The 16,019-nt window shown below is 50.6% G+C and overlaps 1 protein-coding gene and 4 non-coding genes across 5 annotated transcripts in view; 1 reads left to right on the top strand and 4 right to left on the bottom strand.

The window, feature by feature from the left end:
- The window catches only part of BORCS6 (BLOC-1 related complex subunit 6), a 1,717-nt gene extending 457 nt beyond the window's left edge, over positions 1–1,260 (top strand). Inside the window, exon 2 of the mRNA XM_029928806.1 lies at positions 5–1,260. Coding sequence (XP_029784666.1) covers positions 5–554 — 550 coding nt within the window. The 3' untranslated portion in view covers positions 555–1,260. The remainder of the gene's footprint in view (positions 1–4) is intronic.
- A 674-nt stretch (positions 1,261–1,934) lies between these two features.
- TRNAI-AAU lies at positions 1,935–2,008 on the bottom strand. The gene has a single exon. It is a non-coding gene; the product is annotated as a tRNA-Ile (tRNA).
- A 400-nt stretch (positions 2,009–2,408) lies between these two features.
- On the bottom strand, positions 2,409–2,482 carry TRNAT-AGU. Its single transcript has one exon. It is a non-coding gene; the product is annotated as a tRNA-Thr (tRNA).
- A 264-nt stretch (positions 2,483–2,746) lies between these two features.
- Positions 2,747–2,828, bottom strand: TRNAS-GCU. The gene has a single exon. It is a non-coding gene; the product is annotated as a tRNA-Ser (tRNA).
- A 407-nt stretch (positions 2,829–3,235) lies between these two features.
- TRNAW-CCA lies at positions 3,236–3,307 on the bottom strand. Its single transcript has one exon. It is a non-coding gene; the product is annotated as a tRNA-Trp (tRNA).
- Between the last annotated feature and the right edge of the window lie 12,712 nt (positions 3,308–16,019).

Raw genomic sequence — 16,019 nt, 5'->3', positions numbered from 1 at the left:
TGAGCGGGGCGTGCGGCGGTGCAGGGTCCGCAGGGGGTGCCGAGCCCGGCGCCGGCGGCGGGCGCCGCGCCACCATCTCCAGTCCCCTGGAGCTCGAGGGCACCGTGAGCCGCCATGGCGACCTCACCCACTTCGTCGCCAACAACCTGCAACTCAAGATTCGTCTGAGCGGCGCCCCTCAGCCCCCGCCCCCCGCTCCCGCTCGGCCCTGTGCGACGCCCGCACCGACTCCGGCCATCCCTCCCATCGACCCCGACGTGCTGCGGGACCTGGAGCGGCTGAGTCGGGAGCTGGGCGGCCGGGTGGACCGTCTGCTGCGCGGGCTGGGTGGGGCGGTGCAGGAGCTGACAGCGCTCAGCGTGGGCTGCATCCAGACCTACCGCGACGCCGTGGACTCCCTAGGCGAGGCCGTGGACATGAGCATCAAGGGCATGTACACCCTGCTGGCCCGCTGTGAGGAGCTGGAGCGGGCGCTGCAGCCAGTTCAGGGGCTGGCGCGCCAAGTCCGGGATATCCGACGCACTCTGGAGGTGTTGGAGGCCCTGTGCAAGTGACCGGGAGGGCAGGAGAGGGCTGGCCAAGCCAGGGCCCTGCAGGATCCTAAGGACTCAAGGATCCCTGGTGGGAACTGCCCGCCGAAGGGAGGCCTATATACTGCAGGCTCTTTCAGATGCATTTAGCAGGCCCGCGACCACTCGCTGGGCCTTATTCAGGTGTACATGGGGGAGTACTAAAGCCTTTCCTGGTGGGAGGGGATGATGCCTTGCTTCTATTAAGTTGGCCATCTGTAGCTACTTTGTTCTCAACTCTCTTCTCCAGCTAGAGCACCGTCTCTGGGAACCCGGGGCCTTCGGACTCGGCTTGGGAGACATGACTGCCATATGTAGTTCAAAAAGGAGAACAGAAGAGGCCCCAGCCCCCACTGTGGCCACCCTGACCCCCGTAGTCACACCTCAGGTGCCAGGGACTGTGGGGACGTGAGTGGTCCTTGGGCACCCACCAGAGAGACAAGAATGCACATCTGCAGATGGGTAACCACCTGCTTCTGCCCTCTGGTCCCCTACCATCCCACCTCCCCAGCCAGACCCGGGTGGAGCTAGACGGAATGCATTGCATGGTAGAGGGGGTGAGGTGGGAGGGGTCCTGCTGCTCTCAGGGTTCAGGCAGAATTGTTGCTGGTTTTGAAGCCGACTTGTGGAGTGTTCTAATCAGTTTTGGCTTTCTGAGTTTTTGTGGAATTAAAGCACGGCTGCTAAGGCTCAGGTGTGTCTGTGTGGTCTTACAGGGGCGATAAGCCGCAGGAATGGGGATGAGAGTCGCTCTTTTTCACGGAGCTCTCTTAGCGGATGCTGGGAAGGGGCAAGGATCCCAGGCTACATCGCAAAGGGATGGCTCCTGCTCTAAGGCAGCCCTGCCATCTGAGGGGCACGTGGGAGACACAGTCATGGGCTCAAAGATCCAGTAAAAGCAGAAACACAAGCAGGGTGCCCCGCTACAGAAAGGGAGGGGGTCCCATTAGATATTGAAGCAGACGGGCGGGGGGGGGGGGCGGGACTGGGTGACCTCTTGACAGACGAGGAAGACTGGAAACACCTGTTACCTCCATCCGGACCCCATCCCCCACACGCCGCTCAGTGTCCTATTCGTCTGAAACTCTCCAAGACTCCTGTTCACAGTCCATATAATAAGATCCAGGAGCCCCAGGCTACGGGCAGGAGAGTTACGAATAGAGATAACAACGACAACAAAAACACTCCAGTTTTATTAAACACTCCTCCTCCCTTCGCCAAGGCAGTAGCATTTTGGGTTGGATTTCAACACGTTTCTATTTTGGGTGTGAAAAGTCCGGGATTCAAAACGTTGCTTTACAAACCTTCCCCAGTAACAAGAAACTAGCAATATTAAGTTTTAGGGGAAAAAAAAACGCCCGCTTCTGGCCCGTACGGGGATCGAACCCGCGACCTTGGCGTTATTAGCACCACGCTCTAACCAACTGAGCTAACCGGCCAGCCACTGCCGATATTGTAATCTGGAACCTGTAGATGTTGTATTAGTGATCCGTCCTGTCTTTGGGAAAATTTAAAAATGGGCAGGATCATTTGGGAGGACTTGAAAACGATATGAGCAGATTCACCAGGTACTTCGAGAAACAACAGCAAGCAGCAAGTACCGGCGAATACAGATGCCACTCCGAGCTCCGCTGCAGGTCGGGGTGAGAATAGGAAGCGGGCGATGGACAGCGAGCACCTGGTGGTGTCCGCGCTCGCAACCAGAAACGCCCGAGGCAGAGGCGAGGAGTCCTGGGGGATTCCCGAACAGATGGTGATGGACCTGGTAGGGGGGTGGCGGTGTGGAATTGCACAGGCGGGATGTCCGGGAGATTTCCTTGCAAAAGCAGTAGGCCGCAGAGGCACCGCTGGGATTCGAACCCAGGATCTCCTGTTTACTAGACAGGCGCTTTAACCAACTAAGCCACGGCGCCCACCGCTGCAGGTCTGGCACCTTCTTTCCTTGGCCAGGTCAGCTCTGTGGCAGGTGAGGAGCAGATGTGTGACAGGTGCCTAGGCTCTCCTTGGCACCAACCTCTGGCCGTTCTGGAAAACGGAGTAGAAGGGACGAAAACTAAGGCTAAGGACAACGAGCAAGAGCAAAAAGAGTGACGTGAAAATCGAGGCGGGGGAGGTAGGAGGGGAACAAGAGAAATTCTTGGGATCACAAAACTGAACCCCGGCTGCCAGCCACACGCCGACGAGGATGGGATTCGAACCCACGCGTGCAGAGCACAATGGATTAGCAGTCCATCGCCTTAACCACTCGGCCACCTCGTCTGCAGAGAGGCGGCCTCCGCTCTTCTCTCTGGGGCCTGAACTCGTCCTCCCGCGCGCGGGGCCCACCCACGTGGCCGAGGGAGCGCGCTCCCAGGGACCCGGCGCAGCCTCGCGAGCTCGACTCACCCGGCGACCGCCGGCAGAGCGACCTTCTCCCCCGCGCACTCGAGCCTCCCGGCGCTGGGCCGCGCGCCGCGCTGCGCGCGCCCGTCCTCCGCGTGCCCGGATCTGCGCGCACGACCTCGCGAGATCTGGGAACCCCCGACGGGGCGGCGCGGGACTCGGCGCCAGGAGCCCTACACTCTCCGAGCCCACGAGGTGCCGCTTCAGCCTGGGCGCTGGGGCTCCGGGGTAGCGGGTCCCCACAGGGAGGGGAATAAGTAAAAGTGATGGGAGCGAAAAGCAGCTGACCCCGACGTGATTTGAACACGCAACCTTCTGATCTGGAGTCAGACGCGCTACCGTTGCGCCACGAGGTCGGCCGGCCGGTGGGGTGGACAGGTCTCCCCATGGTCACTTGGCGGCTGGCGGGGGACCTGGTGATTGGGGACTGAGAGCGGAGAGCCGTCCTGAGTTTCTAAGCTCCGGTGGCGTTGATGCCTGCGTCGCCCCGCCAGCCTCGTGCGCCCTGAGGGGGCCTGGGGCACCTGGCTGGGCAACGGTCCCCCTGCCCCCGGCGTCCTGCCGACAGGTCCAGGTGGCCATGAACTGTCACCGGGGACGGACGTGCGAAGAAGCCGGCAGAAAGACGGACGCCTGGCGGAGCGTGGGGGTGCGCTGCCAGGGTCCCGGGCACCTGGGCACTTAGGGGGCGAGACACGAACTCCTGCGTCTCCTCCTGGGTGCACCTTACCGTCGTCGGCGGGGCCTTCCAGCGCGGCGCCAGCCCCAGGCCCGCAGATCTGACTTAAAAGTCCAGGGCAGAGCCCCGGCTTCGTAATTGTGTCGCTTGTCACAGTCTTGAGGAATAATTTACGTGCAGTGAAACACGCAGATCAGAAGTGTTGTTCTGGTAAGTTTTAATACATACAACCCACAAACCCATTCAAGATGTAGGATGGAGGACGTTTCCTCCACCCCTCGAAAGTTCTTTCCTCGTCCCTTTCCAGAACCGCGGTTCTGATTTTCATCACCATAAACGTCAGTCAGTAGGTTTTAGAGCTCTCCAGGTGAGAAAGAGCTGGGAACTTCTAGAGAGGGGTACCGGAAACATGCAGAGCCCCTCCCACCACCACGCACGATTCTCAAGCCTGGCTTTAACTGACTCAAGGCCACATCCTTAAGAACCTTCTTCTCCCTTGGTTGTCACGACATTCCTCTCCCGGCTTTCCGGGATCCCCCCCCCCCTTTTTCTGTTCCTTTATTTCCCGCTTCTGTCTCCTCTCCGCACACTGCACCCTTCCCCGGGAGCCAGCCGTCTGTGTGCTGAGGGCTCCTGGGGTCTGCCCCACCTCTGGAAACGGTCGGCCAGCCCTGGACCCCTTCCCCTGCCCCTGTCATCCCTCCTTCTCAGTCCTTCAGTGCTGCGGCCAGGGTCTCATCTCGACCCTTCCTTCTCCCCACTTCCTATTTCCAGTCACCAAGTCCTGTCCCTTCCTTTCCCTCCATAATTCTCCTGCCAGCCCTCACTCCCCCTTTCCATTGCCCTCCTCCACCCCCCTTTCCTCTCTTGCCCGATTATTGTAATAGATTCCTCTCTGATGTCTCTGCTTCCAGAATAACCACAGAGAGTCATCTTTTTAAAATGCAAATTTGACCCCATCACACCGTGGCTTAGTGCCCCAGCACCTTTGAGATTAAGTCCTAACTTCTTGGCTGGGCCCCCAAGGCCGCGCACTTCTTAAGCAGGCCCTGGGGGCACGTTGCCAGTGTTTCACCTGTAGGCTTTGCTACTTCCTGGTTGTATAGTTTGGGCTGGCTGCCGAACCTCCTTGAGCCTCAGTGTCTCCATACGGAAAATAGTAAAGATTGAAATGGATCACTCTGAGTTCATTCGCTAAGATAAACCCCTCAGGGCCTGACTGGTCATATTCACTCCATTATTATGATTTTATTATGCTTTTATTAATGTCTGGTCCTGGCCTGATTCCTCAGCCTCTCCCTCCTCACCTCCATGTGACAACCTTGCCAACTCATTTACAGATGCCTACATGCACTTGGTGCCGACTGTCTCTGCGGATCCTTCGTTACCTGGGTGGCCCTTACATACCCCCTTTCCCCAGAGACTCAATTCAGAAGCTCCCTCCCCCCTCCTCCCCGACTCTGGAGAAGAGGCCTTTGATGTGCCTCCTCCAAGATAACTTAAAACACTGTTGGGGCCCATCCGGCCAAAAAGCCTGTAGAGGTGATTCCACGGTGACGGCAAAGCCTCCGGGGGGAGCGTACGTAATCGCAAAGTCCCGAGCTTTGTCTAGGAAGGCGCTACCCTGGATAACGGTTGGCCCTCCCCCCCTTTGAGGATGAGGACAAAAGAACAAAGGTCCTGGGAGACTGGGGTGCAATGCTGTGTGGCCTTTGGGACCCTGCTTCCCCTGCTTGAAAATGTGTGCGCTTGACTGCTTGACCTAAGTGGATCAGAGACTGGGGTTAGTTCTCCTATTATTCATGCCACTTGGTAATTGTGGTTTCAGTAAATGGGCAGATTTTCTGATTGAAACTTCCCCCCCTAGTTAGAGGCACCTTACTCACAGACTATTGTTTGAACTTTTAAAGAAAAATAGCCTTGTCATAAGCTTCGGTTAATATTACACTATATACGCAAAATAAGACTCCCACTGATGTATTTTTAGTGATAAATTATGTTTTTTGATCTTCTGTATTGTACTTCATTTCTGTCTTTAACTTTCTGTTCTCTCTTCCGTGAAACCAATGATCTATTCTAAAACATGTGATTCCTAAGAAGTTACAAACAATGTAATCATTAAAAGAAAGATGTAATCACCTGTGGTATATAAGACACCAAGTTTCACAGTAAAATGTGGTCTCTTCCACCATTCATGTCTGTGTTCTTTCTTGTAGATATTTCGCCGACACCAACCCCCTACTCAGAGACCCTTAGACTCTGGTGCGTGGGCTGGTCCCCTGCAAAACACTACTTTAAAAAAAAGTTTATTTATTTTGAGAGAGAGAGAGAGCACGCATGAGAAGGGGAGGAGCAAAGAGAGAGCGGGAGAGGAAGAATCCCAAGCAGGCTCCCCGCTCAGCACGGAGCCCACTGCAGGGCTCTATCCTGGGATCGGATTGTGATCTGAGCCGAAACCGACTGAGCCACGGAGCGCCCTAAAACACGGTCACCGTCCCCTCGAGCGTTTCCCTCTCCACGTTCTAAGTTACTCAAGAGAAGGAAATATGTATTTCTGGAACCCAATACAATTCCTGGAATGGAGTGTGTATTCAATAAACATTTGTGAGGTTAATGAGGGATCGCTTTAGCAGAAGCCCCGGAGGAGGTGAGAGCCTGCTTTGTAGAGGAAGGAGACATGTCCGAGTAGCTGAAAGGCAGGGGGCGAGGCGGAAATTCTTGCTAGAAAGGGAAGTCAGGTCAGTGAGTATGGTGCCAGGGAACGTGGACTTGATCTCTAGGTTCAGAAAGGTTCTGCTGCAGCTGTGAGGTGGCGGTGGTCCAGCGTCACCGTCCAGAGCACTCTCTGACGTTTACGTCTCCATTTATCCTGCCAGTTTCCAAATTTTAGAAACCAATGGATGATTCTGTCCGGATCTGCGTTGCCCAATATGGTGGCCGCTAGGGTGGCGGTTCAATATGGGGTCATTCAAATTAAGGACGCCTGGGTGGCTCAGTCACTTAAGGATCTGACTCTTGATTTCAGCTCAGGTCGTGATCACATGGTTCCTAGGTTCAAGCCCTGAGTTGGGCTCCACGGTGACTGCAGGGAGCCTGCTTGGGATTCTCTCTCTCCCACTCTCTGACCCTCCCCTGCTCATGCTAGAGTGTGTGCGCATGTGCACTCTCTCTCTCTCTCAAAATAAACATTAAAAAATTAATCTGAAATTTAAAAATTCAGTTCCTTAGCCCCACCCACTAGCCACATTTCAAGTGTCCAGTAGCCACACTACCACACTGGCCAGAGACAATATGAAATATTTCCATCATCGTAGAAGGTTCTGTTGGACAGCACTGATCCAGAGGCTGAAAGCTGATGGCTTCAGACTTGTGTGCTCTTGGCACTTTTTTCCTCTTCTCATTTCTTCCCCACTTTTTGAAGTTGGATACATTTATAACTGGAGTAAGAAACTGGATTTCTGGCCTCTCTTCAAACAAGAACAACAAAATCCCCAGGACTCTGGCAACACTGGGCTTTTGTTCCTTCTTCAAAACCACTGAGCAAAGCCCAGTAGCTGCTGCCTCACAAAACCCACAAAAGATGGTAAATGGGCCTGTTCGCAATGATCCTAACAGAACAACGAATTGGTCCCTTTTGGAGGATGTGCTAGATCTAACGACCAGTTTACAGGAAACACAGGACCCAGAGGAACATGCTATATGAGAACCCCACCCCCCGATGGCCCAGGGCCTTCAGCAGAGAAACTGCAAGAAAAGAAAACAAGGAGGAGTGGGGGGGGGGGGGGAGTCTAAGATTTAAAAAACCAACATGTAAGAGACACATTAATCAAGTGCAGGGTGCGGACTTCATCATATATATATGATGGATACTGGGCAACGGATATTGGTCAATATGAGCTATTTGGTGATGTCTGGGATTTGCTTTGAAATAACCGAGTGGGGCTGAGAGAGGGCCGTCCACCAGAAACAAGTTTGGCCGTGGGGCAGTATTTTTGAAGCAGAGTGATAGGCTTCAAAGGGGCTCATTATACTATTTTCTTTAATTTTACATGTTTGAATTTTTCCATGATAAAACCTTTATCTCCCCCCCCCGCCCCCAGCTCATTTCTGACCAGATCAAATCAAATGTGTGAGTTCCAGTGCCGGAGGCTGGGGACCAGCGCTGGGGAAGGACAGACACACCAGGTCACCAGCAGTACCTCCTACGGCCACAGGGTGGCTCTAAAACTCACTTTTGTGTGACCTCTGCAAGGCAGGCTTCTGGGAACCAAGGTCATGGAAAAGTGACAAGACAGACCCAAAGGCCTGCTCACGGTTTATTCATGCTTAATGTGAAATTTGACTACCAGTTCTTACTATCTAGTAGGTTCCCTTAGGCAGGAAGCCTATACTAAACAGAATGGCCCAGACTTCCATCTGCGGGGACCCAAACTCTTAAGAGACATGCCTGACCTTTTCCTATGTCTCACCCAACCAGAGTCTCATGTTTAGACCTTATTTTTTAATGATCTCTTGATTCCTAACACGTTGCTCCACTTCCTTACTCCACTCTGGCCCAATCTCATTTTGTCCATCCTGGATAAGAGTGGGGGACCAGCCCACACACCCCAGTCGAAAGGTCCCGAGTAGGGGGTTGGTGTCAGCGCACTATCTCTAGGAAAGAAGACAGACAACGACAGACAAGACAGACAACGGGCATGGTGGAAAAGCCACACTTTACTTAGATGGCCAGGGTCTTATATACCATAGGTGATTACATCATTTAATGGTCACATAGTTCAAGGTCTTTGAAGTGAAGACATGCTCCGGAAAGGGTCATGTTTAACAGGACAGGTGTAAATATCAGGAATTATCAAGTCATTGCAGGAGAGGGATTCCCGAATAATAGTCTGGCTCCAAGCAGAAGATGAGCCTGTAGAATTCTATGAGGATATTTACATTTCTTAAGGCCCCTCATCAGTTATGCATGGGCAAGATGCTCCTCCTTTAATAGGCAAATCTTTTGGCAGAGGTTTGCAGTTTACTCCCAACAGCAGACAAAGAGGTAGAAAGCAAAGTAAGGGGAGGGCTGGCGCCACTGCCGGAACCAAGCCTAAAAGTATATGTCCCTTTACAAAGCAATGAGAAAATCAGACAGGATGAATAGAAGCCACATGCGTGGCCCAGGAGGCCAAATATTGTTTGAGGGTAATTTTTGCCTACTGGGCCCCAACATATCCCCCTCTTTTACTTAAAAGAAAATAAGATCAACAATAGCAATTTTTTACCCTGTAAGGGGCAAAGGGAAGTAGAGTTTAGCCAATGGATGCCAGTCTCCGTGGTTAATTTGGTAAGGGTCTCTTTTAGGGTTTCTAATATCTGGAGTTGTCTAGTTTACAAAAGTAAGTATGACAGCCAATTTGTTCAGGGGCCTTGGGCGTACAGGTGCAGTACGCCTCCATGGTTCTTTCTACATTACTAACCTTAGCCCAATTGGTGGGTCAACTAGTGGCCACTTGAGGACCCCCCATTAGAGTCTGGGGGTAGAGGCTTAGGCCCTCCTTACCTTTTGCCTTGTTGAAATCCCATGCCCAGATTAGAGGTAATTGTTACCAACAGAACATCCTATTCATAAGAGGAAGGTTAACACAATCAGGAACTTTTGCTGTCTCCCCAGCTTTCTGGGGTGACATTTGTCAGTCCAATGGCAAAGAGACAGGACAGTTTATTTTACTGGACCGAAGATTCCTCAGGCTTCTGCCGTGCTAGACCAGCCAGCAGGGCTGGAAATCTTATCTCAGGAGTCAGAGTCTTTGAGGGTCAGTTCAGCGCGGATCAACTGGATCTGGATCACCTCACCAAGTTGAAGGTTTTTCAGAGTCAATCCTCTTAACTCCAGGGAGATACCTGAAACTTTAAGAGAGCTGAATTCTTTGATTTAGTTGCATATCTGTGGATTCCACGTTTAAGTCTTTTGAACAGGCGTGACCCCCATTTTAAATATCATCCTCACAAGACTAACAAGCCTGAGATCCATTAACAAATATTTAAAGGCACTCAGAACTAGAATAACATTTACAGGAGTGCATTGCTGAAATAGTTTTTCTCTCTCAAAAACCTCCATAATCAGAGATAGCCAAATCGAAACTAATGCATTGGTGGAAGGGGTCCATCCTAAACAACCCTGGCCTAATTATTTACATAAGCGCAGCAAGAATAAGGATTGTTCATGAGGATTTTTTGGAGTCTGCTTTGCTGGGTCCCTTTTATAAGGAATCGCCAGGTTGAACTTTTAGTAGCCACTCTGGGCCAGACCGACCAAGCCAGCACTTTCCATGAGACAGGCCTGGAATACCTGTTGAGTTGGGCCAATTCCTCTTCCCGAGGTTCCCAAGGTATGCTGAGGTCCCTACACCTGCCAGGAAGTGACCTTCTTTACTCACCTGGGAGGCTGCTGGGAACTCTGTGAGCAAGGTATCCAGCCAACATTTCCACAAGGCCTTATGGCTCCATGTTCCATAAAGTCAACCTTAGTTCCTCAAAGCTGTCAGGTCATATCTGAGCCTATGCCTGACCCTTGAATAGGACATGCCAGTCAAAGCCTTGGTCAAACAACCAGTATTTCCAAATGGTGTTCTATTATAAAATGAACAGATTCTTATTGAACTTATGCAAACAATTGTCATGGCCATGAAAGAAATATTCACTGAGATTTTGAATTTCAGACGGTTTAAGTAGAAAGGATAAATGCTCAAGACAAATACTTTATGACATTACTGTATATCACAGATATCATAAGAGAAAGTTTCTTAATCTGGATAAGCAAACATTAAAGGACCAACAATATTTCCAACAACAAGAGTCTCAAAACTATAATTTTTATCAGTTCACTTAACCTTATGTTCCTAATTCTTGTTCAGCTTGAATGCAGCTTCTAGCTCTGGAAATTTCTACCCATTTTAGTATTAATCTAAAAGATGTAAGATTTAATAGACGGAGGCAGAGATGGGAGGAAAGAGACCATGTTATGGAGCCAAGAAAGCCTTGGTTGGGGTCTGCGATTCCAGGGCGAGGTCCCATGGCCGGGGGAGTGGGGAGTCGGGGAGGTCGCGCCTGATAGGCGATGGGCGGGGGTGGGGATGCGGGGGTGTCTTTATGGGTGAGGGGTTCTGGGTTTGACCTTGGGAGGGCAGATTACCAAATAAGGGCCTTTCGGGGCGTGGCGGGATGGAATAGGTGGCCTCCTTTGTCAGGGTGATGGGAAGCTAGAGCTTCATGATTGGCTGTTTTCAAACTGGTGTGGGACATTCCAGGTCTGCAGGTGAAGGGCAGGGAGGTCGTCTGTGCACTTGTTCTCCTCCAGCCCCCGGAGAAATGGCCACTCGGTCGCCACCTTAAGGTGACTCTAACATTCCGACCTTTTTGGTGTTATGGGGCGGCGTCAGGTCTCTGGCTACTTCCTGCTGAGATCGGGCGACGTGATGATTGGGCTTTGTGGTCGGAATGGGAGAGTACCGGTAAACCAGCAGCAGGTGGGTGATGGCCTGGTTGGTGAGTCTTGTCACCTGCTCCTGTAAAAAGTTGGAAAAACAACGGAACAGGCACGGCCCCAGTAGGGCTACGAGGAGGAATGAGATTATGGGTTGGGCCAGGGTGGACAAGAGGCTAATTAATCATAGAGACCAGTTGAAGAGGCTTTCATACCAATTTTGGTTTTTGGCTCCTTATTTTTGCCCTTTCTTATAGATGGCCGCGAACCACGGCTAAGATTATCTTGTACAATTCCTGAGCTACTGGCATAGCAGCAGCATTGTTCCCCTAAAGCCTGGCATAGCTCTCCTTGGTGTAATGGTAAGAAGTCTAACCCTTGCCTGTTTAGTAACACCATTGCAGCAAAGGAATCCAAGGAGTGTTGTAACTGACTAATAGAGCTTTCTGGCTCGGCTAGATCGGCGTCAATGACCTTAGTTGATGCATCCTTTAGATGGGGCCTGATCGTGCTGAAGCATTTTTAAGGAACAAAACAAATTATAACTCTGATGTGAGGTTAGAATAATGGGAGGGGGTCGTCCACACAATCTTATAAGGAGTAAGGCCTAGGGTTTAAGGGGAATTTTACCCTGTAGGAAGGAGAGTTTACCCAATGTCTGCCCGTCTCCATGGTTAATTTGGTGAGGGTCTCCTGTAGGGTTTCTAACACCTGGTGCTGCCTGGTTTACAGAAGTAAGGACGACAGCAGATTGGTTCCCTGGTTGCCAGGACCCTTGGGCGCACTAGTGCGATACGCCTGCATGGTTCCTTCTGAAAAGGCGGCCGGAGACTCATCCTTTCCTGTTGTACACGATTAACCTTAGCCAGACTGGCGGGCCGTCTAGCGGCCACTTGAGGACCCCCCGTTAGAGTCTGGCGGTAGAGGCGCAGGCTCCCCTTTTACCTTTTGCTATGGTAAAATCCCATGCCCAGATCAGAGGCAGTTAATACCAACAGAACACCATCAGGAACTTCTGCTGTTCCCCCAGCCTTCTGGGGCGACATTTGCCAGTCCGATGGCAAAGAGACAGGACAGTTTATCTTACTGGACCGGTGATTCCTCAGGCTTCTGCCGTGCTAGACCAGCCAGCTTCCGGGCTGTGGCTGGAGCAGGGCTGGAGATCCCTGGAGTCAAGAGTCTTTTTGAAGATCAGTTCAAGCTGATCAACTGATCTGGATCACTCACCAGGTTGAGGGTTTTTTCTGAGTCAGTCCACGTAACTCCAGAGAGATACCTGAAACTTTAACAGGGGCTGAACTTCTTGTTTGCATATCTGTGAATTCCACCTTTAAGTCTTTTGGAAAGGTGTGACCCCCATTTTAAATATCATTCTCACAGACTGACAAGCCTGAGATCTAACAAGGATTGTTCATGGGGATTTTATAAGGCTTGCTTTGCTGGGTCCTTTTATAAGGAATCGCCAGGTTGAACTTTTAGTAGCCACTCTGGGCCAGAAGCCGAGCCAAACAAGCACTTTCCATGAGACAGGCCTGGAATACCTGTTGAGTTGGGCCAATTCCTCTTCCCGAGGTTCCCAAGGTATGCTGAGGTCCCTACACCTGCCAGGAAGTGACCTTCTTTACTCACCTGGGGAGGCTGCTGGCAACCCTGTGAGCAAGGTGTCCAGCCAACATTTCCACGAGGCTTTATGGCTCCATGTTCCATAAAGTCAACCTTAGTTCCTCAAAGCTGTCAGGTCATATCTGAGCCTATGCCTGACCCTTGAATAGGACATGCCAGTCAAAGCTTTGGTAAAATAACCAGTATTTCTAATGGTGTCCTGTTACAAAATGAACAGATTCTCATTGAACTTATGCAAACAATTGTAATCGTCATGGAAAAAGAAAACTCACTGTGAGTTTTTGAATTTCGGACGGTTTAAGCAGAGAGAAAAGATAAATGCCTTGGTAGAAACAACTTCTGATCAGGTTGAAGGCAGCTTTTTGGTACAACAGTGTTTTTAAGTAACCTGGCATTCTAAATACAAGGGCCTAATTGTGTAAGGCTTTTTACCATTTAACTCTTGGGAAGTTTGTTAAGACCTTAGGAAGTTATAAAGCACATCCTAAATAGAATTACGGATTATTACAAATCTGAAAACTCTATTTATTTAACCAAAGTGACAATGAAGGATCCCAAAGGTACATGCAGAGCATGGCATGGTGGTTAGGAACATCCAACTCCTTTAACGTTTAAAAGTTTAACTAAGAATCAAGGACCTGACAGAGAGAAGCCCTAAAGCTTCTTTGGCCTTTTTGGCAGACAAGAGAGAAACTCTCCATGTACACAGTCTTATCAAGAGCAGATCAACAATTCGGAAAAACTTGTCTTTTGAACGGAGAGAAAAGCAGAATTTCAACCTTATACCAGTATATCTTTAAAATTTCATTTATCTCAACCTCACTCATAAAATTCCTTCTCAATGATTTCCTTTCACGAACCTTCTACAACTTTCCTTTCCCTAACATCCCAAAGCCATTTCTTTCCAAACAACCAATCTCATTTAGGACAAAATTACTTTCTTTTACCCTCAACACAAATGCATTTTCCTCTTATATCTTTCTTACATATCACCAATTTTATCCCCAATTTCCTGCAGATAGGGCTGCTTTTCTTATTTTCCCATCAGCCTGAACCTTTAGTCCCCAACTGAGGACTTCGTAACCAACCGAGAGGTATTTATCCCAGAGTTTTTCGTGGGTGGTAAACTTATGAACCGATTGAGTACAAAGCAGCTTTTTAACAGTTTTAAAGATCCCTAGTTGTTTTGCCACGAGTCAAAAGCACAAGCATCTATGGACCTCATCCTATACCAATATACCAATCACGAGTTGTGGCTCGTGCTTCAGTTTTGACCTGGAAATTTGGGGCAAAAAATCTTGCCTTCTGTGGTGTTTTCTTTCTTGTCACCGAGGGCAGAGGGAGAAGCTGGCCTTGCCTGGGACCTGAGCAGTTATGCAGGCCGGCTCTCCCCACCCAGGCGGTACAGAAAAAGGATGCGGGAAGGGAGGGCAAGAGGAGAGGCTCCCCAGGGGCAGAGAAGGAGAATTTCCAGTTTTAAATTTTTCTCCAATTACAGCTGTTAACCTGGGAAATGAATGAGGGAGAAGCCCTCACGTCTACAAGGCAGAGGAACACAGAGAGAGTCAGTGTCCCCTTCAGTATGATTTTATCTCAGCCAGACCAGTAAGGTCTCCTTCTCTGCACAGTCCCAACCCCACGTTCTCTGAGGCAGTGTCGCAAAGACAGACAAAGGGGTAGGGGTGCCCCCTCTAATGAGGAGACCAGTCAGATACCCATCTGGCCGTGTCCCAAAGCAACTTGGGTGATGCTTAGCCGTAGCGGTCTCAGCGTGGTGACTTACAATCAGAAGCTGGTCAGTGCTGCCACAGACACTCGGCAGGCTTGCCAGACTGAGTTGCACATTCACTTTCACCTATGCATAAGACCAAAAGCAATGACAATGACAACCGTACAAAAAGGGTGCAGAAGTGGCCACAAAACAGGTGTTTACAGGTTTACTAAAGGGCCCGACGGATGTCTCGGTGTGGCCCTGGGGTGGGAAGTCGTGTGTCCAGACCTCCATTTAATACCCCAGACAAAAGCACATGTGCATTTAAAATTTAGATGATAAACTAGTTTACCTCCGGAGGTTTAGACAGGGGACTCTTACAGATTACTGGCGCCATTTCCAAGGTGGAAGGGAAGACAAGAGTGTCTTCCCGGCTCCCAAGACCTAGATGTCCCTGGGAGTGCCTTTTGCTCTTAGCCTCCGAGGATGGGAGGAGGCAATGAGGCATATTACATCCAGGCAGGTACAGAAACCGAGAGTGGGGGGACGGCAGAAGAGGCAAGGTTAAGGTTACAGGAGCCCTCTGGGGGTTATCAGTCCCAGAGAATGTCGGCCAGTCCAGCCGGCAGTGTCCGCAGCCAGGATAGCTTTAGGTTAAAGCCATAGTTCTTTCCTCTTTTCCTGAAACTGGAGAAGTTATTTAATAAGCATTTAAGGAGGGGGAGGGGCCTCGGGGTAAAGGGCAGCATGGCATTGTTTCTCGGCTTCTCAGGCCTAGAATCCTAGGAGAAAGAAATGGTTTTAATCAAGGTAGGGGTGAGGGTTTCATCTTCTGGCCATCCAAGATGGAAGGCTGGCCATTCGTTCCTGCAAAAGACAGAGAACTTTTTCTTTACTTTAAGCCTAAATCCGTCAGCTTTTTCCCTAACATCCTTGGAATGGTTTGAGATTAGAGTCAAGGGGTAGTTTGAGTCTGTCCCATAGCATCAGTCCAAACAAACCAAGACAACACACAACAAAACTAGGACAAGGAACATGGGAACCAGGCAAAACCGAGAGTGAGAGGACGGCCTTACACCGCGCTGCGGGTTCTCACTGGGCTCTTGGATAATTTCTGGGAGCGTATTAAAATTAACAGACTTATTCAGGGCTGCTCGCATGCCTGCCAGCAAGCATTGGATCTGATCCCTGATCCCGTCACCTGTGGCCAGGTCCCTGTTGCCGGTAATTCCAATTAGGGTCAGCTGCCGGCATGGCCTTTGTCCCAATGGGATCGGTAATATGAATCTGGTCTGTGTGGTCGCGAGCAGCTGTCTGGATTTGTTTCCTTTCCTCTGAGGTTCAGGGTTACCTGGATATCATGCCAGGCGAGATCATATGCTTGGGCCAAACATTGGAATTCCTTTATGTTTGCGAGGGGTCCGAGGAGAATGACCCCAAGCGCTTTTTATGGCCAACAGATCTGGTAGGAACAAAGGCACATGAACTTCGAGAAGCCCCTCCGCACCCGCCACTTCCCTGAAAGGGGAGATGGCCGGCGCAGGGGCATTTTAAGGCTGTTGGTGAGCGCAGGTTTGAGTGGTGATA

The sequence above is a fragment of the Suricata suricatta genome, chromosome 17, assembly GCF_006229205.1.
Source record: "Suricata suricatta isolate VVHF042 chromosome 17, meerkat_22Aug2017_6uvM2_HiC, whole genome shotgun sequence".
Taxonomy (NCBI): domain Eukaryota; kingdom Metazoa; phylum Chordata; class Mammalia; order Carnivora; family Herpestidae; genus Suricata; species Suricata suricatta.
The sequence above is the reverse complement of the archived record's forward strand: the minus strand, read 5'-3'. Positions and strand labels throughout refer to the sequence as shown.